Below are 26,229 nucleotides of genomic sequence, written 5' to 3'. Positions count from 1 at the left end.
CCCACACCACTCTACAACCCTGAGCAGTGAGGAGCGCTCTGAGCACGCAGAGAGGAGCTTTGACCCCACATGTCTGCTGCTGTTTGTTGACGCTCAGAGGATGAGTCAATTTTACTTGGACAAAGGATACCATGGCCATAGGAACATCTTCAAGGCCACCAAGCTGCAATGTCTTTGGTAATTTGGTGAGGGCGGAGCTGAAGAAATGACGTGCGTCGGGGGAAGGGATCTGTAACCAGGTTTCCCCCACCCCCACCCCCTGTTTCCCTGCAGGTGAACTGTAATGGCTTCACTATTGAAGATGAGGAGCTCTCTCACTTGGGATCGGCGATATTTCCTGAGTAGGTTGAGTCTGGTTTCGTTTCTTTCCCTTTGTACTTATTTAACACTAATTTGATTTTTACATAACCCACCTGACTGCGTGTGGCAGACATGAAACTCCAAGTGAATTAAGGCAGCTTTTTAATCTGTCAGATTTCAAAATATTTCCCCTCCACTTAAGGATCCGGAGGTGGCAGTTAGCAGAGCGGTGACGGAGACATCCCACCGGCCCCAGAGCTGTTGTTAGGGAGCATCGGTGCAGAGAAGCCTGTGGCTTGCTGGGAAGCATGCTCTCTGCGGGCTTGCGGCTCTGGAGATCGAGTTTCTTATGCTCAAAGTGAGACATTAATTGCACATGCAAGGATTAGCCACGGTTCAGGTAGGGAATGTGTGAGCTCTTGCCCATCAGCCTGTTTTAGAAAATATCAGTGGAAAGAGGTGTAGTTAGAAGGAAGTTGGGCTGAGAGAGCAAAGTAGAGAAAATTCTCTAAGCATTATTGGGCATTTCCCCTCCCGACTTCAGGAATATCCGGATGGTTCCCGAAAGGCCAGCTAGATAATGTGGAAATTCCACAACAGTCGGTCCCTGTTTCACAGGTGGAGCCAGGGAAACCTTTATGCAGTCTGAACAGATCTGCACCACCATTCCGTGTTAGAGAGGGTGGGTCCACACCGCCATTCCGTGTTAGAGAGGGTGGGTCCACACCATCATTCCGTGTTAGAGAGGGTGGGTCCACACCATCATTCCACATTAGAGAGGGTGGGTCCACACCATCATTCCGTGTTAGAGAGGGTGGGTCCACACCGCCATTCCGTGTTAGAGAGGGTGGGTCCACACCATCATTCCGTGTTAGAGAGGGTGGGTCCACACCGCCATTCCGTGTTAGAGAGGGTGGGTCCACACCATCATTCCGTGTTAGAGAGGGTGGGTCCACACCATCATTCCACATTAGAGAGGGTGGGTCCACACCATCATTCCGTGTTAGAGAGGGTGGGTCCACACCATCATTCCGTGTTAGAGAGGGTGGGTCCACACCATCATTCCGTGTTAGAGAGGGTGGGTCCACACCGCCATTCCGTGTTAGAGAGGGTGGGTCCACACCATCATTCCGTGTTAGAGAGGGTGGGTCCACACCATCATTCCGTGTTAGAGAGGGTGGGTCCACACCATCATTCCGTGTTAGAGAGGGTGGGTCCACACCATCATTCCGTGTTAGAGAGGGTGGGTCCACACCGCCATTCCGTGTTAGAGAGGGTGGGTCCACACCGCCATTCCGTGTTAGAGAGGGTGGGTCCACACCATCATTCCGTGTTAGAGAGGGTGGGTCCACACCGCCATTCCGTGTTAGAGAGGGTGGGTCCACACCGCCATTCCGTGTTAGAGAGGGTGGGTCCACACCATCATTCCGTGTTAGAGAGGGTGGGTCCACACCGCCATTCCGTGTTAGAGAGGGTGGGTCCACACCATCATTCCGTGTTAGAGAGGGTGGGTCCACACCATCATTCCGTGTTAGAGAGGGTGGGTCCACACCATCATTCCGTGTTAGAGAGGGTGGGTCCACACCGCCATTCCGTGTTAGAGAGGGTGGGTCCACACCGCCATTCCGTGTTAGAGAGGGTGGGTCCACACCATCATTCCGTGTTAGAGAGGGTGGGTCCACACCATCATTCCGTGTTAGAGAGGGTGGGTCCACACCGCCATTCCGTGTTAGAGAGGGTGGGTCCACACCATCATTCCGTGTTAGAGAGGGTGGGTCCACACCGCCATTCCGTGTTAGAGAGGGTGGGTCCACACCATCATTCCACATTAGAGAGGGTGGGTCCACATCATCATTCCGTGTTAGAGAGGGTGGGTCCACACCATCATTCCACATTAGAGAGGGTGGGTCCACATCATCATTCCGTGTTAGAGAGGGTGGGTCCACACCGCCATTCCGTGTTAGAGAGGGTGGGTCCACACCATCATTCCGTGTTAGAGAGGGTGGGTCCACACCATCATTCCGTGTTAGAGAGGGTGGGTCCACACCGCCATTCCGTGTTAGAGAGGGTGGGTCCACACCATCATTCCGTGTTAGAGAGGGTGGGTCCACACCATCATTCCGTGTTAGAGAGGGTGGGTCCACACCATCATTCCGTGTTAGAGAGGGTGGGTCCACACCGCCATTCCGTGTTAGAGAGGGTGGGTCCACACCATCATTCCGTGTTAGAGAGGGTGGGTCCACACCGCCATTCCGTGTTAGAGAGAGTGGGTCCACACCATCATTCCGTGTTAGAGAGGGTGGGTCCACACCGCCATTCCGTGTTAGAGAGGGTGGGTCCACACCATCATTCCGTGTTAGAGAGGGTGGGTCCACACCGCCATTCCGTGTTAGAGAGGGTGGGTCCACACCATCATTCCACGTTAGAGAGGGTGGGTCCACACCGCCATTCCGTGTTAGAGAGGGTGGGTCCACACCATCATTCCGTGTTAGAGAGGGTGGGTCCACACCATCATTCCGTGTTAGAGAGGGTGGGTCCACACCGTCATTCCACATTAGAGAGGGTGGGTCCACACCATCATTCCACGTTAGAGAGGGTGGGTCCACACCATCATTCCGTGTTAGAGAGGGTGGGTCCACACCGCCATTCCGTGTTAGAGAGGGTGGGCATGCTGGGGGTTCTGTTGAAGTCCATTGGGATGGATCTGTACCGTCATTCCATGATATAGAGGGTGGGTATGTTTTGGGGTTTGTTGAAGCCCGCTGGGGATGCCTGCCACTCCTCACCCACCATGTCCACACCACTTCTTGTGTGTGTGTCTGCTGCTGGGCTGCAGGCATCAGGGAAGTCAGGAGAAAAGGACCTGAGTTAATAGACTCTGGCTTCTGAGAGAGAAAAGATATGGTGTTGACCCTAAAGCCAAGGTGAGGCCATCTGCAGGCAGAACCATGGAGAGGACCCGAGTACCTCTTGGCAGAGGTTCTCTTAGACTTTTGTAGCTGGGAAGAGAACAGAGAAAAGAACAGGCATGGGCTCAGGGAAGACAGACCTCACAGCCATTGAACTTTCACTGTGGCCTGTTATGAATGTCTGAGGGTGTCTGAATTTGAGACCTCACAATGTCCCATGGCGGTCAAAAATGACAACCGTGGATCCTGGGCTGCTTGTCTGTTTGTCTTAGCGCCCTCCCCACCACCTCTGTTCAGAGAGAGACAGCCTAGCCCTTCTCCAAGCTGGTTCTAGAAACCTGCTGTTTGTTGCTTTTAACACGCACGTGCTTTTGGGTGTTTTGCCTAGCAGATGTCCTGGCCCCTGATCCCTGAGTGTCCTGGTAGGGATCTAAGTAGAGATGCCCCTCCCCAAGAACAAGACCAAGAACCAGCTCCCTGCTAACGCCAGGTGTGAAGCTACTCACCCACTCGGCTCGGGAGTCTAGCAGGCAGGGTAGAGGAGGGCCGTTCCCTCCAGGACACACCACAATGGGCAGCAACCTTCAGTGGTCCTGAGACCCCTTTGCTTTTTTGAATCCTGGGGCAAACAAGAGAAGGGTTCTGGTCTCTTGTGGGTCACGCAGTGCCCGCCCTCCCAGTGGTGACACATATGGACAGGTGTGCCCACAAGAGCATAAGCCCCGGTTTCTGGGCATTTTTAATTGGGGAAAAATCCTTTGGGACTGAAATCACATCAATGCGTGATTTCAAAGGCAGCATCTGTGAGATCAAGCACTTTCCCCTGTAGTTTAGAAATTTCTGTTCTCAGAACTTTGACCTTGAAATAATCAGAAAGCTCAAAGCATCTCACCTAGGCGAGTCTCTCTCCTGTCACTGTCCCTAAAAAGCAGACAGCAGCAGGAGCGGCCATGTCCCAATTTCCCAGATTTGGAGATTGAGGTGCTTCTCTGGGGCCCTGGGGGAGGGGGGATCACAGCCTGCCCTCCCTCAAGCAGCTGGTATTTCTCGACATCTGAAGGGAACGTTTGAGAAGTGATCCACGTAGACAAAAAAGACAGCCCCCTTTGTCTTGCACCTGTGTGTACAGGGGACAGTCAGCTGCAGGCATTGTCGTGCGAGTCTGCCTATCCAGACGGAAACACTTAGGATAGTTGTTCCTTTATAGTTAGAGATCAGATTTCATATTTGTGAAGAGAGTATCGCGTCAGACATTGGAGCTGAGGATGTGGCTCGCTTGGGTAGAGTGCTTGCCTAGAGCCCTGGGTCTGGGTCCCAGAACCTCATAAACCGGGTGTGGTGACACATCGGAGGATCAAGCCTTCAAGGTCTCGGAGTGATTTTATAGTGAATTCTTAAACCAGTCAGGGCTGCTGGAGACCCTGTCTTAAGAAACAAAGTGAAACGAAAAGGCTAGGTATTATTCTAGCTGCTCTTGGGACATCTGGGCTAACTGTGTGAATGTTTGACCGCCTCTCACACATAGCTCAGTTCCCCTCACTCGTCAGGCAGGTAAGCAGTGGGTCACTTCAGCAGCCAGCCCTCGCCATTCAGACGACTGAGCTTTCCCTTTTGATTGACAGCGTTGCGCTGATGAATCACAGCTGCTGCCCGAATGTCATTGTGACCTACAAAGGTACCCTGGCAGAAGTCAGAGCTGTGCAGGAGATCCACCCAGGAGATGAGGTGAGAGCGAATCATGGTGCACGGGTGCTACACTCGAGCTGTTGTGGCAGGCAGAGCAGCCAGAGCCATGAGGTGCCACCATGGTGACTCCTGTGGCTGAACTGTCCGTCCCTGGGCCTTCCCTGGGCTATTGGACCAGACCTGGCACCTGGCTTGATGTCCGTTACTAAATACATGGGTGTTTGCCACTTCCTTTGGCCAGATAGGAACAAGAAATGCAGTTGAATTAATTTTTTTCAAATTCGTTGTTTTACTTTGTGTGCCTGAATGCTTCCCCTCATGCTCGCATATGCATGCCTCGTCTGGGGTTCCAGCACCAGTGGGTGCTGGGAATCGAGCCTGGGTCTTCTGCAAGAACAAGTGCTCTTAACTGCTGAGCTCTCTCTCCAGCCTCCTGCAGTGAAGTCCTTATCTAAGGTTTGCAGTCTGGGTATCCCTGCTGTCTGAAAGTTGGCTAATGAGTTCCTTTCCTGCCCTGGTACCACCCCACCAAGTGTTCGTTTCTGTTCTCATGGTGGTTATAACCATAGCGAACAAAAGGGGCAAGTCAGGGAATGATTCGTTCTGTGGTACAGTCCTGTCCATCTGACAGTCAGTGTCAGCCACCACAGCACTGGAACAGGTAGCTTGGCAGGAGCTGATGAGGCACGGCTTGTTTGCACAGTTCCCGTCTTAGAGGTGGCCGGTCACACGCCCGGATCAGGAAGCAGACACTTAGGGCAGGCGGCTCCATGAGCTTCCTCCCTTTTGTAGAGGAGGTAGGGAAAGCCTCACGCCTTACCACCTGTTCCTGCCCCGCTTCTCTCTCCGTTGCTGCGCGTGGTTATGCTTTAAGTCGAGTTCTCAGTGCTAAGTGACGAACACTGCTTTCTCTGGAAGGTTTTAGCAGTTCACGGCTGACGTCCCAGCCTCCTTCCCCTCCTTCACTAAATCCAGCATGAGGTGGGGTCCAGTCTGCAGCCAGGCTGGTGAGCATCCTGACTGGGTTTGTGGACATGACCCTTAGGCCTCTATTAAACCAAGAATGAAATGGCCAGCCTGGCTCTAGACTACCTAGAGAGGCTGAAGCCCTGTCTTCCTGGAGAGGCTGTTTGAGCCATGAATGGTGCAGCTGAGTGGCCTTTGTCGCCATCTTCTGGAGGCGTCTGTTGGTTGCAGTGTGTGCCTGTTGTGTCCTGTGTTGCAGGGAGAGGTTGGCTGCTGTTTCTTGCTGGCAACCACGGTCGTTCATGTAACTTCAGTTTGGGGAAGTTGGTTCCTCCTGGGTTATTTGCCCTCAGAGAGGAAGGAGCCACTCCTTCTAGGTTCCTGGCAGTAGATGGAAACACATATGCCCCAGGCTTGCTTCTCGAGTCAGGAGGCACTTGCTACCACAGCACCCTGTGCTGCTGTCGCTGACTGCCTGGCAGGCCCATGGACCCTGCTGCATCACTCAACTGTGTGATGTCAGGAGGAAGGGTGGGCAGACCAGGGCATTTAAGGCCTTGTTCTCCCCTGCACATGTGCAGCCTTAGCTGATCTTTGGTGAGAGAAGGTTCTTCTTCTCAGTGGCCAGTGTAGGGACGGAGCATATAGACCTTCTGGCCACCATACAGAGATGGACCCAGTTCCACGGCCTCTCAATCAGAGTAAGCAGTGGGACCAGCAGTGGTGGCTCTGTTTGGCCTATGGCCTCTCTCCCACGTCAAAGCCACACGATTGCTAGGAATCATGTTCCCCATGTCAGAACTCTGGCCTCTCACGCTCTAGGTGTTCACCAGCTATATCGACCTGCTGTATCCAACAGAAGACAGGAACGACCGGTTAAGAGACTCCTACTTCTTTACCTGTGAGTGCCGGGAGTGTACGACCAAGGACAAGGTCAGTTCACTTATGACAGACAGGGGTCCCCGCGTGAGCCAGCTCCTAGCCTCCCCTGACTGTCTCCCCACACTGGGCATTTTGGCCCTTTTAACCTGTGCAGCAAAGACAGGCAATCCAGGTAGACCCCGCTCAGATCCACTGCTCAGCCATTGAAGCACCCTGGTGTGCTGTGCAGGTGGGGAAGTCCTGCCTCTTCAGGAACCTGAATTCAGTCTCCAAAGCACATGTAACAAAGACAGATGCGATTAAACTTACAGTCCCAGCACTGTGGCAGGGGAGGGACCACCCGAGCCTACCTGTGGGATCCAGGCCACTGAGATACACTGTCTCAAAAAGCAAGGTGTGGGGGGTGGTTTCTAGGTGGATGCATTCTCCAGTGTTCATATGGAAGGGTGCATTTCACTGTGTGCCTGCAGCTGCAGTGCTGGAGGGTGTGTGTATGTCAGAGGCATAGAGAGAAGATTGTTGGGGTGTGGGGTTACCAGTGTAGCTTCAGGTTCAGTGAAAGGTAAGTGAGTGAACCTCTGCCCCGTGTGTTTGTGCCCAGGCACGCGCACACACACACACACACACACACACACACACACACACACACAGTGCTTCCCAAAGAGATAGGAAGGAAAGGTTTCTGGGAATCAGGGTCAGGCTCTTTGAATTGTCACCAGGTTCTACATGGCCTACTCTGTCAGTTTTCAGGGCCAGCCCTGGTCACTGGTCTGTCCTGACTCACAGGTAAACATGAACATGGTCCCACAGAAAACACAGTTGGGATCCTGCCTAGGAGGACGGTCAGAAAGCTCTTGCTTACGTTTTTATAAGAAGGGAACAGAGTGTGGGTCTAGGTCTAGAACCTCTGCCTGTGTGGGAGAACAGGAAATGATTAGCGCAGCTACCCCGGAGGGGACGCCTCACACTGTGGGTATCCCCCTCAGGACAAGGCCAAGGTGGAAATCCGGAAGCTCAGCAACCCACCTCAGGCAGAAGCCATCCGAGACATGGTCAGATACGCACGCAATGTCATCGAGGAGTTCCGGAGGGCCAAGCACTACAAATATAACCTTTCCGAGTGTCCTGTCCTGCCGGGACACACCGCCGTGTCTCACTGGCAGGGTGTGGTGGGAAGCTGGGAGGAGAGAGGAGAGAGGAGAGAGTAAAGTCTTGAAAGGAAGACAGTCTGCTGTGAGTGCGTGTGGGGAGACACATGGAAGCAGGTGTCAGCTCTGCCAGCTCTGGACCTGTCCTCAGCAGACTGTAGTGGCCCATGGACTGGGGGAAGGCTACCTCCTGGAGGAGCCCTGTTGTTGATGTGTTAGTGCAGGTAGGCACAGTGCTGAGAGCCTTGCTCACCTCAACCCCATCCACTGGCAATCTGACTAGTGGCCATTGCTACCAAGCCCATGAGGAAAGAGCTCCTCAGATGCACGGCCACTTCCCAGGGACACTGTTGGTGGTGGCAGTCTAGGGTTTTGGTCAGCAGAATCCGTTTTCTTACACAGTACTGTGTGTTCTCGGGATGTGAAAAGAGCTGGGATTCCCAGAGGGCAGAAGAGGAAACCTTTGTTCTCCTCCCCCTGCTTCCCCCACCCCACTTCATTTCTTTCTTCTCTCACTATTAGGGATTGAACCTAAGGCCTTGCACATGCCCAGCAGATGTGTGGCCACTGAGCTGTGTCTCAGCTCCCCCCTACACACACACACACACACACACACACACACACACACACACACAGTCTCTCTTCATGTTTTATCCAGTGCTTTGTTGAGAACCATGCAGGAGGATGGTGGGCTCAAGTGTTGCCTACAGTCTTCACGTTTTATTTTGAGACATGTTTTCAAGGCTGACAGTGAACGCCTTCCACAGCCCAGGCAGGCTTTGAACCCGAATTCCTTCCTCCTCGGCCTCCTGAACAGCCAGGGTGGCAGCCCACACCACCAGGCCCAAGAGGCACATTGCTTCCTAATGTAAGAAACCTTTCCAGAGCCTGGGCTGGGGTTGCTCTCTGTGCTTGGAAAACATTTCTTTGTGGGCACAGCTTCCTAATATGAGGTCCTGGGTTGCTTGGGCTCCCAGCCTGGATGAGGATTTGAACTTAGCAAAGGTGAAGGACTCTGCATGGCTAGGAAGGTCTTCGCGGTCCCCTAGTTTGTCTCTTCAAGGGACTTTCAGTTCCCTTTACTTCTGTTTTCATTCTATACTTTACTCGCCCCAGAGGTAATGGTGGGCAGAGGGGAGGGAATGACCCCGCCTGCGCCTGCCCGGGAAGCCCCACCCCACGGGACACTGCCTGTTTCCTTGACGCTCCAGCACCCCCTAGTGAGCTGTTGGAAATCTGTGAGCTCAGCCAGGAGAAGATGAGCTCTGTGTTTGAGGACAGCAATGTGTACATGCTACACATGATGTACCAGGCCATGGGCGTCTGCCTGTACATGCAGGACTGGGAAGGAGCCCTGAAATATGGCCAGAAGATCATCAAACCCTACAGGTGAGTGACCAGCGGACCTGGGTGGCTTGGGCTGTGCATGGTGGCTGCCTTCTACCCCAAGCTGGAGGAGTCACGCCTAGGGTGAGTGCTGCTGCTTGGTACCACATCTGCTGTAGGTCCAGGGCTTCTCCCCACCGAGCTGGGCTCCTCCATCCTCCCAAGGACCTCCCTCAGGAGGCCGAGTGTCACAGGTTACCCACAAAATCCGTTCAGGTGAGGGTTGGAAGCCAGTAGTTTACATCTGTGCCCCCCCTTCTTTGTGAAATGACACTCGTGACTTGGTGAGTGGAGGCAGAGGACGGGGTGTCCACAGACTCCTTCTCAACCGTCTCCCACACACCACCCCTTCTGCCTTTGCACACCACAACCCCAGCTGCATTTTCACCAGCCTCTGGGATTAGCGGTTTGGCCGTGGTTACGGCATCCCCTGCTCAGTCTAATAAAACAAGATGAGATTCCAGTTAGTAGGGATGATGACTGAGCCGGAGGAAGGGCCCATCCTAGCGGGTTACCAGACATTAATGTGGAAGGCAGGGACCCTCAGCAGTGTCATTGCATGTGGCCAGCCACGCCAAGGCTGAGGGCCCTCACTGCAGAGCTCTCCAAGGCCTGCACATTAGGCATTCGGGGGATGAGCTGTGGAACAGGGTAGGCATTAGACTGCAAGTCCCCTTCCCCCAGAAAATGCCTGGCGGTCCTGGTGAGCCTGAGAAGCCCTGGTTCTAAGATCGAGGACTGGAAATTTGTGAGGTCGGTCTTACACCCCCCCAATCTCTGCCATCCACTACCCACTGTGCTCTGGATAGCCAGCAGGGGGAGCCAAAGAGGAAGACAGACAGACCGACCAACCAACCAAGAAACCAGAGGTGTTCTGGCTTCCAAGGGCTCAGGGTTTAGCAGACAGTTGGGTTCCTCAGATACTGTGTGAGTATGCACATGTGTGCGTGCGTGTGTGTGTGTGTGTGTGTGTGTGTGTGTGTGTGTGTGTGTGTGTGTGTGTCCTGTCTGGTGGTGGGGAGGAGGCCTCTCTGCTGTCTGTGTGAAAGCAGCTTTTGCTTTGACATCCCCTGGTGCCTTGGTGTGAGCACAGCTGAAACAGCCAAGTCTGGGTTAAGGCTGAAGCTGTGCGGTCGCACACTTGACAGCAAGACTTCCCCAGTTATGGTGCAGCTTCACCCAGAAGGAAAGGGTGGAGTATGCACAGTGCCTCTGATGGTGTACACCAGCCCATCTCGCTCTCTGCTGGGAGCTGGTGGGGTGTGGGGAAGCCTAGCTGCTGTGAGAGCGAGCAGACCGATGTGGTAAGCTGCCGCCATGTCTTCCTTCCCAGTAAGCACTACCCCGTGTACTCCCTCAACGTGGCCTCCATGTGGCTGAAGTTGGGAAGACTGTACATGGGCCTGGAGAACAAAGCTGCCGGGGAGAAGGCCCTGAAGAAGGTACAGTGGGGCTTCAGGTCTGCTTCACCAGGCCCTGTGCCCTGGGAGGCCAGTGGCTCCAGGAGCTGAGGGTGACTCACCCTAGACTGCCCCTGGCCTGGCATTCTGGGAGCTTAGGTGGAGGTGGACATGAGGGGTAAGGGTACATGAAGGATGCCCTCGGTCAGCCCAGGCCTGTGTGGATGGGAGTGCACACAGCAGGCGGCCTGAGGAGAGCTCTGCTCTGCCTTCCCTCAGGACTGAGAATCCAGTGCCTCATCTAAAATCAAAGGGCTGGATTTGGACAGTCACTCAGTGTTACCACGTGGCCTGGGAAATTCTAAAATGAACTTAGCCACGACCTCCGTCCATCAAAGCCAGTCATACCTGGGCTCCTCTTACACTGTCGAGATAGGCTTTGCGGATGGGGACGGCTCCAGCAGGTTACCTGAGGAGTCTAGGGTGCGTGACAGTCCTTCATACAGGACCTTTGACGCTGGAAGCTTTGACCTTACCCACCATGGGACTGAAGTACCTGTGCAGAAGGTGCGGGGTCCCCAAGTGTTTGCCATCGAGTGAGTGCTTGTGCAGGCTCACAGACAGGTGGGCTCTCAAATATGGAGGCTAGAAGACAGCGTCAGGTATAGCTCCTCAGAACAGTCACCGCCCGTATCGGCAGGATCTCACTGACCCGCAGGTCATAGAACTCTAAGGGTCCCTCTGTCACCACCCACGCTGGGGTTACAAGCATGTGCAGTCCTCAGTTTCCCATGTGGGCGTGGTGCAGGACTCTGGTCCGTGCTTGAGGCAGAACTGGCTGGGCTGCCACCCCAGCCTGCTGTCTGCGTTGAGAACCCCTTTTGGAAACTGGCTCACCCTCCTGAGATACAGAATCTCCATGTGATTTACATGGGCTTGACAGCACAGTGTGACTTGACTTTGTGAGACTCTGTGTAAATACTGCAGCCACAGACTAGCCCAGTCCCCACATTCCCCAAAGCACCTGTGGAGATGAAGACTCGGGGTCTCACTAGCACAAAGTATGACCCATAACACATCTGTTTTCTCAGTGACATCAAGGAAGAGTACCTAGTTAGGTCAGCATTGGGAAGTGTCATGACATCTAAACCATCTAGCACAGTGGGTTCAAAGCAGGGTGTGTTGTGAGCCTTCCTTGTCTCCTGAGTGTCTTTGCAGAGTGAGAAAGAGCCTGTGAGAGGTGGTTTGCCCGCTGTGCCCTGAGGCACTGACGGACAGCACACACCCCTGCTGGGCTGGGTACAGCAGACTAGGCCTGTGGGACAGGCAGCAGGGATGTCAGATGTCAGGTCATCCACCCCATGCCTCTTGCTCTGCCCCAGGACTGTGGGGTTAATCCTCCCTGTGTCTTTGCTCTGTCTTAGGCCATCGCCATCATGGAAATAGCTCATGGCAAGGACCACCCGTACATCTCCGAGATCAAGCAGGAAATTGAGAGCCACTGACCATGCGTCCCAGCTTTCCGTCAGAAACCTCACAGTCACCCCAGCCTTCTGCAAGCCTCGCCATGCTGTGTTCCAGTTCGCATTTCCAGTGCTTGCCTGTGCTCTAAGGGCCGTGGCATGATTTCACATAATACATATTTTGGGCAGATTGAGCTTTAAAAAATGCAACCATTTTCCCTCTGTGCCTGTCGGAATGCTCTGCAGAGCTGACCGAGGAGAGAATAAAAGCGCCAGTCCTTAAACCTTGGTTTCTGGATGTCTGTGAGGATGCGGGGGTGGGGGGCTTCTCCATCAGTCCCTGCGCCCTGTTCTCTGCCCAGGAGTGGGCTAGTCATCTTCTGTCTGCAGCTACGTCACAGAGCAGTGACTCTGGAGGAAGGCAGCAGGCAAGAGGGGAGGTGCAGGGAGAGGTTGCTGGCCTGGGTGCCCCCCCGGCAGGGCAACTTGGCCTCTTCCAGGTTTCCTCTTGGCACCTTCTGGAGATGCTTCTCTGGGCTTTATCTTCCTGACACCCCCTCTCCTTCCATGGACTGTTCCCCATGCAGTTCTCTCCTGGAAAGACTCCAGGGTAAGCTTGGGAAGGGAAAAACATTTCCTTACCAACCATGTGTTGAGCAAACACTGGTCTCTACCCCCACGCCTGCAGGAACCCAGCTCCTTCCAATCTAGCAGGCTGGACAGCAGCGGCCCGGAGTCTTCATTAGCAGTCCCCAAACTAAGCTGAGGTGCCCACTGCCCCCCCGTTCTCATAGGAAAGTCTCCGTACCCCAGAGAGAGCGACTTCACCATTAGGTGACAAGTCAAACTGAATGGAGGTCCCCTGCTTGTCTGTGATGTCACCATAATGGAGGTCCCCTGCTTGTCTGTGATGTCACCATAATGGAGGTCACCTGCTTGTCTGTGATGTCACCATAATGGAGGTCACCTGCTTGTCTGTGATGTCACCATAATGGAGAGTCCCTTTGCTTGTCTGTGATGTCACCATAATGGAGGTCCCCTGCTTGTCTGTTATGTCACCATAATGGAGGGCCCTTCTGCTCGTCTGTGATGTCACCGTAACTGACTTGACTATGGACAACTGTGTTTCCCCCTCTCCTACATGTGGTCAGCTCTCAGTTTACCACACACACTCGGGTTTAGCTGGTAAAATACTTTCTCCTGGCTGGTGCACTCATTCCCTGAGCATCTCCTCTGCAGAACATTGTGTACTTCCCCAGAGCATGACTCAGCCAGCCCTGTCCTCCGTGCTGAGGCAGTGTCTAAGCTGATTTAGTGTATATGCTCCTGCCTGACCTCACACAAGCATGGGCTGCCATCTTTATAACTTAGAAAGATTTCAGTTTCTCAGGAAGTTAGAACAGTGTGCCCCACCCTGGCAGGGAAGCCACTGTAAAGGGGACTTGGTGAAATCTGTCTGCCCACCCACGTGGCCAACAAGGCCGGTCTGACACAGTTTTGTGAGCTGCTTTTCTGGTAGGACAGTGGGACAGCTTTTCTGCACTTAGCAATTGTTCCCGTTCTTTGCAGCGTTAGAGTGTAGCTGTCCTGACTCCCTCAGGACAAATATTCATCAGTATGTGTTGGTACCTGGTTCTTTGGAAAGGGAGGATCTCAGTGGAGCGTTGGCCTGGAACAAAAGCATTGTCTTACTATTTCCCTCCTCGAATTTACCACTTTTGTTCAGGGAAGTCCAAGGTTTTTGGAACTGTGTGCCAGGAACCAGAGACCCAGCATGTGCACACACACACACACACACACACACACACACACACACACACACACACCCCTTTCTAGGATCCTGCACTAGCCATTGCCTGGTTTTGCCCATGCCTTCTGGGACTTAGAACCCTGAAGTATGCTGGGGCGTTGGTCTGCGTTTGTGAAAATACTCGCACTCCCACTTTTAATCACATACGGGGAGAGGCAGATTGTTTTCTGTCTTTAAATGGCAAAAACGGCTTCTTCGTCTGCGATCTCCCCAGGAGTGTTTAATGTGTTTAGTTTAGTTTCTCTTGCTGTGATAACAATACCCAGACAAAAAGCCACTTGGTGGGAAGGATAGCCGGAGCTGGATATCTGGATGTCCCCGGCTGTACAGAGTGATTCCTCTGTGGCGCACACGTCTTCACATCGTCTCGGACCACACAAGTCTTCTAGACACTAAGAGTTCTATCTGTGGGCTGCAGCCATGGCTCAGTGGTTAGGGGCACTGACTGCTCTTCCAGAGGTCCTGAGTTCAATTCCCAGCACCCACACGGCGGCTCACAACCATCTGTAATGGGATCCGATGCCGTCTTCTGGTGTGTCTGCAGACAGTGATTGTTGTACAAATAAAACAAACATCTTTAAAGAAAAGCAGCTTAGGGGGAAAGGGATTTACAGAGGGATGAAGTCCATTGTAGACTAGGGGAAGACTTGGTGTAGGCAGGGAGGAAGGCACAGTGTCAGGAGCAAGAGACTGGCTGGTCACACCAAGTGCACCCAGGACAGGGAGAACGGCACAGGAGGCCCAGTCCCGGAGACACACTTTCTCCAGCAAGGCTTGACCTGAAGGTTCCATTACATCACAAATAGCACCATCAGAGTCCAGAAGAGGACATCAGATCCCCTGGAGCTGGCGCTACATGCAGCTTACAGCGGCCTGACGTGGACGCTCAGGCAAACCCGTCCTCTGCAAGAGCAGGGAGTACCCTGAGGGAGCCTTCTCTCCAGTGCCTGCCCCCCGTAACTCTAAGACCTTCAGGGCTGGTTCCTTTCTCCTTCACACCCAGGGTGCTGCTGGGGCTTTTCTGGGTCTGCATCACAGCTAGTGACACAGGAGAGACCTGAGCACTCAGATGTGATGTCACAGACATGACAGGTTCACCAATTTGTCTAGCTTTTTGCTTTGAAAGGGTTTTGTCACTCATACCTCGATGCCTAGATTTTGTGTTTTGTACAGCTAAGGAAAATAAAATGTAAACTCACAAACCCACTCGTTGGCTCCTGCCTTTCCTCACTTTAACACACTACTCTGTGTGTGTCCTGTCACTTTAACATGTGGCTCTCTGTGCGTGTCCTTGTCACCTTAACACATGATTGTGTGCCTCTATCACTTTAACACATGGTTCTGTGTCCCTGTCACTTTAGTGCATAGTTCAGTGTGTCCCTGTCACTTTAACACATGATTGTGTGCCTCTGTCACTTTAACACATGGTTCTGTGTGTACTTTTGGTTTGAGGTTCTTTATAATTTTTTCTTCTCCTCAAGCTGGAGAGACGGTTCTGTGGTTAAGGGTGGGTGCTGCTCTTGCAGAGAGCTTGGCTTTGGTTCCGGCACCCCTGTTAGGTGGCCCCCAACCACCTAAAACTACAGTTCCAGGGGATCTGACACCCTCTTCTGGCTGTATCAGGCACTGCACTTGTGTTCATATACCCACAGACACAGAAGTACACAGAATTAAAAATAAATACTTAAAAAGTTTTTTCTTCTTGCTCTATTAATATTCTCTTTGGAGACAAACAAGTGTATGCTTCAACATTTCTGTATATGAGTTTTGCATGTATGTATGCATGTATGTGTATATGTATGCATGTATGTGTGTGTATGTATGCATGTGTGCATGTCTATGTCTGTATATATATGTATATGTATGTATTTGTGTGTATGTATGCTTGCATGCATGTATGTATATATGTGTATATGTATGTATGTGTCTGCATGTATGTGTGTATGTTTGTATATATGTGTCTGCATGATGTATGTATGTGTCTGCATGTATGTATGTGTATGTATTCTGTGTATATGTATGTATGTATGTTTGTATATATATGTGTGTCTGCATGATGTATGTGTGTCTGCATGTATGTGTCTGCATGTATGTATGTATTCTGTATGTATGTGTGTGAGTGTGTATGTGTATGTATGTATGTATGTATACTACATGCATGCACTGCCTGAGGAAACCAACCGAGGTTACTGGAGCCTCTGAAAGTACAATCACAGGCTGTTGCAAGCAGCCATGTGGGAGCTGGGACTCAACGCAGGGCCTCCACAAGAGCAGCCAGTGCTCCTACCCACTGAGCCTTGTCTCCAGGCCTTATGTTGACAGTCTAATTTCTCAAGTGTGTACTGAAAATGGTTTGTTTAATCTGCAGAAGAAAACAAACTGGGCTGACTCGGTGTAACACAGACAAACCCTTCTCTCCACCCTGACTCACTGATCCCCACTCCCAATGATCTATTTTTCTGTTGCACCTTCTAAAAACATTACATAGCTTTTATTTCAAGAATCACAACTGTCCCATTGACAAGGTCACCATAAAAATAAAAATATTTTCATGTTTGCTGAAATGACCATCTCTCCTTCCCTTTTAGTATTCCTACTCAGAGGTGAGGCGAGCTGGGGTTGTGAACGGTTTACTGTTGGAAGTTGTCGACACTGGCTGCTGCTCCCCAAGGACACACAGCCTCCTCTTCCCTCTTCACAAGAACTTGCTACCTGCCATGGCAGAAGAGACCCAGAAGGGAGGCTTCCTGCAGGTTCTCTCCAAATGTGTGGGAAAAAAAGACCCATCCTAGCATTTGCTTCTTGTGTGTTTCCTCTACAATGCAGACATGGGGAACTGCAAAGTCTTCATCGAGACAGGTTTTCCAAAAGGTCTTCGCCTATAGAACCGATCTTAGGTAAGAGAGACAATAAGGTGGGAAGATAGCTCAGTCAGCCATGTGCTGACCTCATGAGTCAGCCTGAGGCCCTGAGTTCAAACTCCAGAATAGGGCTTGGTGGCACACGTGTGTATCCCAGTGGCAGAGACAAGTTCCTCAGGCTTGCTTGAACCGGAAGTTCCAGGCTAGGAGAGACCCTGCTCAGAACAAGGTAAAAAGTTCCTGAGGGTTGGCTTCTGGTCTCTACAGGCATGTACACACATGTGAATGAATGCACACCCACACAAGCATGCAGATATGGAGTAAGGGAAGCCTGTGTATTCAACTACTGCAGGTGTGTTATGACAAGACAGCTGTTTTCTCTCAAAACAAGGTTTATTGCATGTAGAAATCAATAGATATCTTTTACAAAAAAGGGGGGGTTAGAATAAAGACCTCACATTTGTAAAGGCACATAGGAAACATTTTACAGCAACGACAAGGACAGAGACAACATCCTCTAGGACTGTTACCTAAATAAGACTTCGTAGAAAGAGGGAACAGTGCAAAAGAATACTGTCAAAAGCCAGCACCCTACACCTCAGAGCTGTCTGTGGCAGAGGCTGGCAGGCAAACGCTTGTTACTGATGAACAACAGCATGCATAACTTTATTTAGGGCTTTTAATATTATCCACGTGACGGAGAGTCTCTGCCAAAGTACAGTCAACGTGATAATTGGTAACTTAGGAAGGAATGTCGTCCTCTTGTCTCCTCTGTCCCCGGTCCTCAGGTGCAGTTTGCGAGGAGAGAGGTTTGACAGCCGTCTCAGTCGGCAACTGCCATGGACTAGGTGCTGAGTCCCAACCTGGAATGCTTTCTTTCTTTCTCTTTCTTTCTTTCTTTCTTTCTTTCTTTCTTTCTTTCTTTCTTTCTTCCTTCCTTCCTTCCTTCCTTCCTTTCTTTCTTTCTTTCTTTCTTTCTTTCTTTCTTTCTTTCACAGCTTACAACATAGTGGGTGCTGCTAGCCCATGTGCAAGCCCATAAAAGCCAACCACATCTGGCATAGCACTGCCTTCCAGCCATGGCGGAGGTCTGTAGGCTTCTGTGGGCTGACCCAAGAACCCTAAAGAAAGCTGGTTTCTAAGCTGAGGGTGGGGGTGTCTGTGCATCATTTCAAAATAAAAACCATCAAATGTCAATTATTTTGAAGGAAACCAAAATTCACAACATCTGACAGAAACAACCAAAACGCAAGCATCAAAATACTGAACAAAAGAGTGAAGGACTGGTGAAGCAAAGTAGCCAGTTATTATGTAACACGTCACAAAAGGTTACACTTTCAATAGTCATCTGCACGTGGAACCTCCCCAGGGAACCCTCAGCCAGGTCAGCTGACCACTGAGGGACAGAGGGCATACAGTGGAAATCATCTCTAAGGAAGTGTGGGCTTGTATCTGAAAGAATGTGGTTGAAGAATTTTAGGACTACCAATAGTGGCGAAGAACTTCAAAGGAAATTGCAGTAAAACTTTACAGCCTTTGAGTCTAAATAAAATGGCTCGGAAGGAAAGAGTTTTCAGTTCAATGCTCAAGGTATTTATTAGCTAGCACTGCACCGAGGGAGGCGGAGGCCCCAGAGAAATGCCAAGAACGCCACCTGGCCATGCTCAAGCAGCATTCCTGAGGGTTTAGTGTGAGGTCCCACCCCAAGGCACTGATGGCTCCTCTACTCTCTGCTTTCCACCCAAAAGAGTTTGTGTCCCTGAAGGAAGAGGTTGGAGAAGAAAACTTAATAAGGCAGGAGGCTAGGCAGATAGCTTATTCTGCATTAGCCGTCGATCATAGCACACCCTGTGGGGCTCCCTGGGAAGCCCTGCAGTGCACCTGTCCCACCAGCTGACCAGGGAGACTGGAGCAAACAGTCCAGGCGAGCCAGGGGTAGTTAGACTGCACACCAGCGCTCTCGTCCTAAAGCCTGTTGGGGCACCTGTAATAAACAGGAAGCCTGCTGCCAATGTTATTTCTAATCGAACTAATATTCGTCCTTTTCCTCTCTCTTCTGGTACTGAGGGACGGTGCTGCACCTCAGGACAGGAGGCCTGGTTGTAAGAAGTCTTCTCCCCAACTCGTTTTGGACACTCATTTCCCAGATCCTATTCCCTATCCAACCCCAAAGGCATGGAGTCATTCCTTCTTAAATTAAGAATTCCTCCATGGACATTTTAGAGAGGTTCAAGACCATGGTCCTCTTGCCCGCTCCGTGGCCAGGCAGGAAAAAATTAAGAGGGAGCTTCAGAGAGCTGGTCTGGAAAGCAAGCAAACAAGCAAGGAGAGTTGGTGGTATCTGAATAGACAAAGTGACCTGGAATGCAGACAGTGGAATTGCACAGGGGCACCGCCCCGTCCCCGCACCAGAACACTCACCCTCACCGTGTTTGGATAAACATGGCTCGCACAGGCACTCACCAGCAAGGGAGACTGGGAATGCTAAGCGTGGATGTAACATTGCAGGGGCAGAACCCTGCTCACAGGCGTGCAGTATCGGGCAAGGAGTCTCCAAAGCAACTGCCCAGATGCAAGGGCCACATGTGACAACCCAGTACGGGGAGCAGGCCAGGAGCCCGGGAGAAGTCGATCTCAACACTGGATCACAGCCTTCCCTGGGGTGTTGTATCATCGTTTCCAACTCTGACATCACTGCTGCAGGGTCCAAAACATTTTATGCCCAATAAACTTTGGGTAAGAAATTCGGGGGTGATCTAACCTCCCCACTGTCTTTGGACAAGCGCTGGTCCTGCTGGCAAGCCCATAGCAGAAGAGTCGCTGTCTAGGTAACAGTTGGACATGCTTAGGCTGGCGTTTGCTCCAACCCTCCCGCCAGACAACCAAACATCCTTTCACTTATCTCTAAGATGAGGAGACGGAACACAGCTCTGAACCGCAAGGCCCGGCCTCCAAACGGCAGTGCGTTATCCACCTATGAGATCGAGGGGTGCCAGATCCCCAGTGCCTGGCCACGAACAGGCTAGCAGCAACGGGCCAGTGAGAGTCTGAGAAACACAGTGTGCCGTATTAATCGTATTAAGGCCATGGAGGACTGGACACACTGGGTAAAAACCCTCACTTCCCCTAAGGTGTAACAGAAATGCAGAAGCTGAGGACAGGGAAGACAGGATGGATACTGGACAAGCTGCTGGACCCGGGTTCCAGCTCCCCTAGAATGGGTGACATCTGCATGGGTTGGCAGCACACCCTCATATTTCCCCAAGGTGATTTGCCACCAACGGACTCAGAAGCGAGGCGAAGGCATTTTCAGGCTGCAATGACCCTCCGGGGCTAACTGTGACTGACTCCACCCTCCAGAGCCGACTCATCTGTCACTCAACAAGCCATAGGTCACCAGGGACTATGCCATTCCTACGGGAGACCCAGAGCTCTCCGCTCAAAGCTGAGGGAGTCAGAGCTACCACTCAGGGAGAGACAACACCGAATGAGAACTTGGTGGCCGCCTGGCTAGAATGCTGGCTGGAAGCAGCAGGGGCAGAATCTTTGTTAAGTGCAGCTGAGGGCTCGACGGCAGTGACAGGGCACTCCGTGGACAGCTCATTTCCTAATACTGAGAAGAAATGAATAATGTCCCTTGAGTTTATTCTAGAACGTCCTGGTGTTTTTTTGCCCTCTCTACCTCACGTAACTGGCACATCTCCAAACAGAACTCAATGAGCTGGATTTGCTCTCTCCACCAGACATGCCACGAGAGGTGAGAGAGCCTGGAAGGTGCAGGGCACTTGCTACCTTCAACTCGTTGTCAAACATGTCTGGCCTGAGCTTACAGGAGGTGACAGAAGACGACACATCTGTCAAGCCAGCCTGTCACCATTCGGGGGTACCTCCCAGCCCAACCAGATGAAAGGCCAGCATGGCTGGGTGGCGGGGTCAGAAAGAACCAGTTCTGTGTCCACTAGCTTAGCTGTAGAAAAGACAGATGGCGGGACACCTTTCCTGAACTGGGGAAGAAACAAGTGGCATGCTTTCAGTCAGGCTGGAAATTCACCACAGGTCCATCTGCCTTAAACTAGAAAAGATAGGGAGGCGATGACCCACAGGAGGTCGTAGCTGGAAGCACAAGTCAGGAACAGCTTGCTTAGAAGCTGGTGGTGGCTGCGTCCCATGAGGACCATGTCCTGAAGTGGAGGTGGCTGAGAGAGCCCAAGACTGGAGTGGGGGTTGGGGGTACGGGATGACATCTTGCTTCTAACTGAGTAGAAGCCCTCTCTTATAGCAGTAAAAGTCTCCCAAAGCAAGCACCTTAAATCAAAGCTTATTACTGGATGCGGCCCACGTGAGACACACTCAGCCTCCCTAGTAACTGCGGCTCTTCTTCAAGTGAGCAGAGGAGCCCATTTGTCTCCTCCTCAATAAAGCGACCCGAATGCCTAACACTGTTCTCTCCTCTACTGAAGAAGGAGTACAGGCAGATGTGCGGCCCCCGGAGACTCTACCTAAAGTCACTGCAGAGACCCCGTAAGACCAGCCACAACTCAGCCTGACGCTCCGCAACCCCCGCCTTTAACACAACTCGCAATCTCAGGAAAGAAGACACCACGTTGAGCGACCAGGATGTGGAGACCCCTGAACCAGGGCGAAGGTGGACACAGGCAGATGAGTGTGTGTGAGAGAAGAGAGCGGTATGACTGGAAAACCTCGAAACCATGGCCGGCGAGCTCGGCTGTTTAATTCCCCCCCCCACTTCGAATCCAAACTACAGCAATGGGGGGGCCCTGACAGCTCCGGTTCCCCAAGCATCGTAGAAAACCTTTCCAAAAGTCCTAACCAGAGAACTAATTTAATACGCTTTGCTTCAAGGTTTATTCCTTGGCTAACTTCCCAGACAGAAAAGCATCTCTGGGCAATCATACAGATGCCACTTTAAATGCCTGATGATAATTTAACCAGAGATCCATGGGGACTTGACTGGGGATGGGAAAGGGATTCGGAATGCATTGAAGAACCAGAAGCAACTGTGTCTAAGAATGGAATATGTACGCAGGACACTTAAATGTTTTCCTTTGGGTCTCATCATGTGTTGGCTAGGAAGTTGGATAGCAAACTGACATCTTCCCTGTACCCTTTCCTTCTAGCATTGGTAGAAACAGCCCAAGGGACAAGTTCAGAGGGGTTTCGTATCTCCTCGAGGCCCATTGGAGACATTCTGACCAACTAAAGCTTAGAGACAACAGGCAAGGATTAGTGTTCTCCGTCACATAATGAAACCATTCGTGGGACCGACAGTCAGGACACATAAGAGGGGAAACATTGTCAAAGGAAGTTAAAAGAGACTTCCCTACCCTTAATACTCTAACATTTCCCCCAAAATACCTATGTCAGAGTTTAACACAGTACCCTAGGCCCACAAGGCTCCATACACCTGGGCGCCTCATTTCAATTCACCTGGTGGAAGGGGGGATGGACACGCCTCCTACAGATTCTGAGCCCACAGATGCCGTAGCAACATCAGCACCAGCACCACCCTGGCCCAGTGGTTGCTTTGCTCACCTTCCAGAGGAATTAATGGGGAATCTGCTGTCATAAGCATTCACTAACGTGTGGGGACAGAAGCCACAAAGATACGCACTTTCTGGTTTGTCCTTTCAGCTCAGGAAAAAACACAGGGAAAATGGAACTGTGGAGGAAGCCCTGACGCGGTCAGTTCCACAAACTCAGAAAATTACACTCAGAGAAAAAGCAGACACAGGCAGGAAACTGGGCTTCGAATCGAACGCGGTTGACGCCGTCACTGACCAGACTGGGCTACACAGGAAAAGGGTGGTGGAAAGTTTGGCAAGAGGCAGCCTCAGCATTCGTCACAAGGGGCAAGGGTGGCCTGTGTGTGGTGGGACACACCTGAAATCACAGCACTTGGGAAGAGGAGACGGGAAGACTCGGGGTCACCCTCCCAGCTACACAGCAAATTCAAGATCATCCGGGAACCCCGCATCAGGACAACGAGGAAGCCCTAAGAAGAATCAACTCAGCAGCACACGGTGAGTTGGACAAAGGTGTGTGCCTCCTGGCCAGGGCCCTACTATGTGCTGTCCAGGGCCCTACTATGTGCCGGACATCTCCCAGCTTCCCCATTTCCCTTTAGAAGCTTCTAACAACTTAGGAACGGATAGGAAGATGGAGTGTACCTAAACTTCATCTCCTACGTCGCCACCCACCACGCTCAACGTTGTGAACGTAAGAATCCACAGCAAGGCCACGCCCAACTCCATTCCTACTGGTGTGTTATTTTCTCACAATCAGGCAAAGGGCTGAGCTTTGCAGATGGCCTGGCCCAGGGCTACCAGACTACCGTGCTGTGGGCATGGGAGATGTAGCGGCAGATACCCACCCCACCGCCCATCACCTATCAGACTTCTGAACCAGAACAAGGGTGAGGGGCACAGACAATAGCGCCCCCATCACCGAAGACATCATGACCGCCCTTAGAGGCTCTGCGCTCTCCAGCCGATCCCACCTTTCACCTAGGCTTAGGGAGGAAGCGAAGGAGAGAAAAGCAGCCACCCAGCTCGGTGCACGAACCCAGCGTGTAAAGGAACACTTCCGAGGACCTTGGCTCTCTCCCCCCTCCAGCTGAGGATGAGTTCTTTCTCTTGCCACTTCTGACTGGGGGCACCATTGATTTGTCTGCAACTTCACTAGAGATGCTTTCCCTTATGCCTCTGTGTCTACAAAGTCCCATGGCGCCACCACCTTCCCTCCCGGGGGCTTCCACTGCAGATCAGTCAACGCGTGGTTCGAATGAGAAGCACTATATTATCGTGGGGGGAAAAAGCATTATAATAACGCGCAGAACTTATTCCAAAGAGGGGAAAAAATAAATTATCTCATAAAAATAACGCATGACGCCTATAAGGAACTCTGGCTCCTGCCTGCTGCCAGCCATCCGCCTCCAGCTGGGCGGGGAGGCGGATGTTGTCTGGGTGCGGCGCCCCCTGCAGGACAGAGCTGGGTCCCTCCTCCAGAAGCTGCATCCGGGGAGATCAGATGAGCCTGGAATTCTGCAGGAACTGGACGAGGACTTGGTAGACGAACTTGTACTGCGCGATGGTCTGGATCATGAACATCCTCTGCTCCCTGAGGAATCTCAGCATCGTGGGCACCTCCACCTTCTGCAAGGGGAGAGAAAGGACGCACAGCCTGAGACGGGACGCCTCTCCTGAGATCGTCCCCTCTGGGGAAGCCTCTGCCCGCTGCTGACAGCCGGGAAGGAGGCAGAGCTCAGGGTTCTGACCCCTCCAGGGCTTTCGGTGTTGGCTCTGTGCCAGGGTTGGGGACCCTCGTCACTGGTATCGTTCACCCGTGTCTGTTTGTGTTTACTTGTGTGGGTGAATCTGAAAGCTGTCTGAACTCCCACTGCAAGGTTCTCAAAGCAGGGGACAGTGGCAAATGCCAATACCGTTCCTTCCCACGTGCCCTTCCCTTTATACATAGGTTGAGAAAAATTGGGGGGAGGGGACCTCACTCCATAGCCTAGGCTGACTTCAAACACATGACGATGCTCCTGTCTCAACCTCCTCAAGTTAGTGATTTCTTCTTTTAAAGAGATTGTATTACATTTATCTGTGTGTGTGTCCTGGGGACCAAACTCAGGTGGTAAAGCTTGGTGTCAAACCTTTATCCTCTGACCCATCGTGCTGGCCCAGATATTTCCTTTGTGTGGGGCGTGGATACTCGTGTATGGGGTCTGTGCGTGGATGTGCACACCAGTGTGTGTGGGTGCGTACACTCAGAGGACGCCCGTGCCGTTGAGACAGAGCCCCTCACTGAACTAGAGCTTACCATTTCTCACCTAGGTTGGCTGGCCAGGAAGCCCCAGCACTGCGGTGCCCTGCCATCAGGTCCTGTGTTATCTATCACCCGTGTGCGTGAGTCTCGTGTCCCCTCCCCAGCTTTCGGTGTACGTGTCCACACCGAGCTTTTAATGGATGCTAGGAATCTGCCTCACAGGTGAGCACTTATGGCACTGGGATATCTCCTCAGCCCTCAGGACACTTCTTTTCCCTTGAGACAACCCTGTCCAAATCGGTCATCCCTCTCTGCCTCCCCACCCTCCTCCTCCGCCATTTCTACTTCTCTCATATCCTCTTTCACCCTGGTTACTTACCCTCATCTCGCCTAGCATTACCCCCACCCCATCCCTACCCCCATCCCCACCCCCACCATCAGCTCCCCCACAACTGGTACACGAGTGCCCCCTGGCATTTGCAGGGCAGGGCAGACATGGTCCTTGACACAGGAAGAGCAGCAAAGAAAGCCACACAGCCCCTGGCACTGCAGAGCAGCATGGGAGAGTTGTGACTGCCAACCTGGATCTCAGAGCCACCACCTCATTTCCGGAACCTCCCCTCACTCCCCACGATCAACTGTTGTGTGTGGAGAATGAGACAACAGGGCAAGAGATGGCTCAGGAGGCTAAGACTCCACAGTTCCCGGCATCCCCATGAGGTGGCTCGCAGCCACTGTGACTGCACCTCAGAGCCTCAGACACTTTCTTCTGGCCTCGGTGGGCGCTGTACTCACGTGCTCCTCTAACCCAGCATCTCCACACAATTAAAAGATATGTTTTTTAAATGAGACAAAAAGGGTAAAGTGTAGGAAAGAGAAAAGCCACTTTGCTGGCAAAATGTACCCTGCTCGAGTCACAGACCAAAATATGAAACACACGAACCACCTCAGCTATGAGGAAAGGCAGGCTAAGCTGGGACGGGGGAAGAGGAGGCCATGACAGTTTCATATCTATCTGTCAAACATCTTTGTTTAAAGAACAAACTAAACATGTCTGCCCTTCTCCTGACAGGGAGACAGGAGTGGGAGGAACCAGGCCTGAAGAGCACATTGCGGTCTGGTCTACGGTTGGTTAACAGCAGCCGTGGGAAATGGACAGAGAAGGGTGGCTATACTAGTGCTGGGGGAAGGACATGAATTGTCCGAGTCGCCCTGATGTCTCTGAATATCATGAGAACACAAGGTTTTCCAGGACTGCCACATACTACCAAGGAATGTGCTGGCCTGCAGCTGGGCACTGAGGGGAACACACTGCAGGGGAGTGGGGGTGGGGAGTGGGGAGATGGGGGAGGACTGAGCCACTCAGCCTCAGGGAGCCCACTGAATCCCTGTTGGCTGGATCCCCCAGTCCACACGCATTCCGAGTCAGGCTGGCTTTGATGCATGGTGAGCGACACGATCTCCAGCCTTGACAGAGAGGTTGCAGATGGGTCTTCAAAGAGCTAAGGCCTTTCACAGCGGACAAGATGGCAGCACTAAATAAAGCTGATTTCCAAATCTCTGAGTCTACTAGTATACACAAACACAAACACACACACACACACACACACACACACACACACACACACTA

General features: G+C 52.1%; 2 protein-coding genes and 1 long non-coding RNA gene across 6 annotated transcripts in view; 1 reads left to right on the top strand and 2 right to left on the bottom strand.

Moving 5' to 3' along the window:
* The window catches only part of Smyd2 (SET and MYND domain containing 2), a 41,409-nt gene extending 28,985 nt beyond the window's left edge, over positions 1-12,424 (top strand). The window contains exons 6-12 of one of the 2 annotated variants that reach the window (XR_015635154.1): positions 274-341; positions 4,832-4,934; positions 6,684-6,794; positions 7,730-8,115; positions 9,103-9,280; positions 10,611-10,719; positions 12,102-12,424. Coding sequence is in view for 1 of the 2 variants with exons in the window: in NM_206851.1 (NP_996733.1) it covers positions 274-341; positions 4,832-4,934; positions 6,684-6,794; positions 7,730-7,850; positions 9,106-9,280; positions 10,611-10,719; positions 12,102-12,182 (768 nt within the window). In the remaining variant the exon portion in view is untranslated. 2 annotated transcript variants of the gene reach the window in all.
* LOC148001875 (uncharacterized) lies at positions 446-12,990 on the bottom strand. The gene is made up of 3 exons (XR_015635782.1): positions 12,783-12,990; positions 3,716-3,828; positions 446-731 (listed from the first exon to the last, which is right to left on the bottom strand). It is a non-coding gene; the product is annotated as an uncharacterized LOC148001875 (long non-coding RNA).
* Positions 12,991-17,185: 4,195 nt separating this feature from the next.
* Positions 17,186-26,229, bottom strand: part of Ptpn14 (protein tyrosine phosphatase, non-receptor type 14) — a 152,220-nt gene continuing 143,176 nt past the window's right edge. For all 3 annotated transcript variants that reach the window (NM_001401364.1, XM_087581054.1, XM_087581055.1), the window contains 1 exon segment: positions 17,186-23,983. In NM_001401364.1, the coding sequence (NP_001388293.1) occupies positions 23,855-23,983 (129 nt within the window). In that variant the 3' untranslated portion in view covers positions 17,186-23,854.

This window comes from Rattus norvegicus, chromosome 13 (genome assembly GCF_021556685.1).
Source record: "Rattus norvegicus strain SHRSP/BbbUtx chromosome 13, alternate assembly SHRSP_T2T, whole genome shotgun sequence".
Lineage (NCBI taxonomy): Eukaryota > Metazoa > Chordata > Mammalia > Rodentia > Muridae > Rattus > Rattus norvegicus.
The sequence above is the reverse complement of the archived record's forward strand: the minus strand, read 5'-3'. Positions and strand labels throughout refer to the sequence as shown.